Source organism: Pinus tabuliformis, chromosome 1_2 (genome assembly GCF_031772625.1).
Source record: "Pinus tabuliformis cultivar Carrire ecotype Pingquan chromosome 1_2, CPIR1, whole genome shotgun sequence".
NCBI classification, from domain to species: Eukaryota; Viridiplantae; Streptophyta; class Pinopsida; order Pinales; family Pinaceae; genus Pinus; species Pinus tabuliformis.
The window spans coordinates 6,675,717-6,678,783 of NC_142298.1; the positions used below are offsets into that span (position 1 = coordinate 6,675,717).

The window sequence follows — 3,067 nt, forward strand, 5'->3', positions numbered from 1 at the left end:
TTCTGAAAAAGTCGACGCCACGGTGGGAAACACCTAAAACCAGTCTTTGCGCCGGAAGGCAACAACGCAATACGCGGTTTTGAAAATCCACACTTTGACTTTCCACAAAGTTCGTTTTCGAATCTCTTTGATCTCGATCCGTTACCACACTCAACTCATCTGGCGTGGCTCGCGTTCTACGAATTCAAATCCTCAATTTATTATTTAAGCAAGTGCGGAACGAATTATTCCTTGGGATCGAAAATCCCTGTAAGGCATTCGATCAAAAAGGAATTTAGATTCTTCGCCTGTGTTGCTCTGGTGAATATGATGGAGGGGAGCGAGGTGTTTGATTTGGCCAAAAGAGTAGTGATGGGAAGATGGTTTGTAGTATTTGTGTCGTTCCTTATTATGTCATGTGCTGGTGGAACCTACATATTTGGGGATTACTCACAAGCGCTAAAAACGTCCCTGGGCTATGATCAGAGCACACTTGATACCTTGGGATTTTTCAAGGATCTGGGTGCTAATGTTGGGATTGTTTCAGGTCTTATCAATGAAGTCTGCCCTCCATGGGTTGTTCTTGGTGTCGGAGCCATCATGAATATCGTTGGATATTCATTGGTATGGTTATCTGTCACCCAACGAATTGCCAAGCCCAAGTTATGGCAGATGTATTTGTATATGACCATTGGAGCTAATTCTCAGACATTTGCCAACACGGGATCTCTGGTTACATGTGTTAAGAATTTCCCGCAGAGCCGAGGAGTTGTGTTGGGGATTCTGAAAGGTTTTGTTGGTCTGAGTGGAGCAATTTTCACTCAGATTTACTATGCAATTTATGGGAATAGTGCCAGTGGAGCAGCTGGTGTGATTCTTCTTCTTGGCTACTTGCCTAGTGCTGTTTCTCTGATTGTAATGTTTATAGTTCGTCCTACAAAAGAGACGACGGAAAAAAATGAGCTGAAGCGATTCTACCACTTTCTCTACATAGCTCTAGCATTAGCTGGGTTTCTTATGGTTCTCATCGTAGTGGAGAATACGCGGAAGAATTTCCCTAATGCAGGCTACAGAATTGTTGTTGCAGTTATTGTGGTTTTCCTTTCGCTTCCTCTTGTAGTGATTGCTAAGGCAGAGAACGACAAAAAGAAGCTGCAACAGATTTCCACCGAGACCTCAGTCTCAACCAAAGTAGATCATGCCAAAATCACTGTGCTTACAAAAGAAAATGAAGAAATGAAGGATCCCCAACATTGCCCAGAGATCAATGAAGGAAAATCGATGAGCGGCACAGAGTATATTACTAACAATAGCGATGAAATTAGAGCGAGAGCTTCTGTTGTATCCCGTATTGTGAAATTCTTCAAAAGCCCCGAAAGAGGAGACGACTTCACAATTCCTCAAGCTTTAGTAAGCATAGATATGCTGATTCTTTTTTTAGCCAGTATTTGTGGGGTTGGATCAACTCTGACCGCCATTGATAATATGGGACAGATTGGAAAATCTCTTGGTTACACTCACCAGAATATAACCACCTTTGTTGCTCTTATCAGCATATGGAATTTCCTAGGCCGTGTTGTTTCTGGGTTTTTATCAGAAATTCTTCTCCAGAGGTATAAATTTCCCAGGCCGCTGATGTTGACCATAATTATGCTTATTGCTTGCATTGGACATATTTTCATAGCCTTCGCTCTTCCGGGATCACTGTACATAGCGTCCATTATAATTGGACTGTGTTTTGGAGCTCAGTGGCCTGTAATGTATGCAGTCATCTCAGAGATATTTGGCCTGAAGTATTATGCAACACTTTATAATTTCGGAGCGGTTGCGAGCCCGTTGGGATCTTATCTTCTGTCTGTCAGAGTTGTGGGGCATATGTATGACCAAGAGACAAGAAAGCAGTGTACTGCTCTTGGGACTTGTTCGTCTGTGAGCGCGCTTACTTGCACTGGGCATAAATGTTTTCAGCTTTCGTTTATCATTATGACAGTCGTGACCCTTTTTGGAGCCATGATTTCTTTTATTCTTGTGTTGAGAACGAGGCAATTCTACAAAGGTGATATATATGCCAAGTTTAAAGAGCCAGAGAACACAGCATCCAAGGAACATGATAATCAAAGGAATGTGATGGGTGCCAATGTTGAAATTTAGACAGCATGGAAGCAATAAAGCTAGTTAGGAATATAAAACTTGTGAATGAAGGTTTTTAGAATGTTTATTTGTGCAGCGTCTAGGGTTGTTGGCACCACAGGCTTGTTGCAAACATTAACACAAACAAATCAGGAAGTTGGAACCAATGAAAAGTTTAAATTGCTCATTGGTTACATCCCAGCAAACAATATAGGTAATATGTTAGTAGATTTTTATTCTCATTGTTCTTCTTATTCACATATTGAAAATTAATGTTTCTATACTCCATGTTCGTGGTTAGCTTTTTGTGCTGATACACTCCGTATTGTTCAGCGTAATAATTAATAAAATAAATATTTAAAAAATATTTATTAATGTTCATGCGTGATTTGCTGTTGCATTTTACAGGTTATATGATATTATGTAATATATCATGGTTCTCTTTCTGATAAGAAATATAATTCATTATATGATATTGTGTAATATACTTTGGCTTTTTATTTATTTTTATAACCCATTATTCATTAATATAAAGTGCAAATTAATATTTTAATATATCACTTTTTATCAATAAGTTTTATTTTCTTTTTTATTTTCCAATTTACATTATATAGCATATCTTGGTTTTAAATTATCTTTATTTAATATTTTAATGTATCACTTTTTATCAGTAAACTTTTTTTGTTTGCCAATTTACAATTTACATTATATAACATATTGTGATTTTTAGTTATCTTTATTTTTTATTATCTTTTTAGATAAACTTATTTATATTTTTATTATTGTTTTCTATAATAGACTTTTCAATGATAGATATTATATTAATGTTTTTTTTTTTTTTTTTTGGCATTTGATGACTTTATATAGCCAAGCTTAGTTATAACTATATTTAAATTTACGATGGATTATAATTAATTAACGAATATTTATTAAGAGTATTAAGAATTTATGTTTAAAT

At 36.3% G+C, this 3,067-nt stretch overlaps 1 protein-coding gene across 1 annotated transcript; it reads left to right on the forward strand.

Annotated features, from left to right (window-relative positions):
• The first annotated feature begins 274 nt into the window (after positions 1-274).
• On the forward strand, positions 275-2,130 carry LOC149204028 (protein NUCLEAR FUSION DEFECTIVE 4-like). Its single transcript, XM_089393182.1, has one exon. The coding sequence runs from the start codon at positions 307-309 to the stop codon at positions 2,128-2,130; it is 1,824 nt and encodes a 607-aa protein (XP_089249308.1). The 5' UTR covers positions 275-306.
• Positions 2,131-3,067: the final 937 nt, after the last annotated feature.

What these genes read in the sequence shown, in the direction of transcription:
- LOC149204028 (XM_089393182.1), top strand. Translation starts at nt 307, where the DNA reads ATGATGGAGGGGAGCGAGGTGTTTGATTTGGCCAAAAGAGTAGTGATG.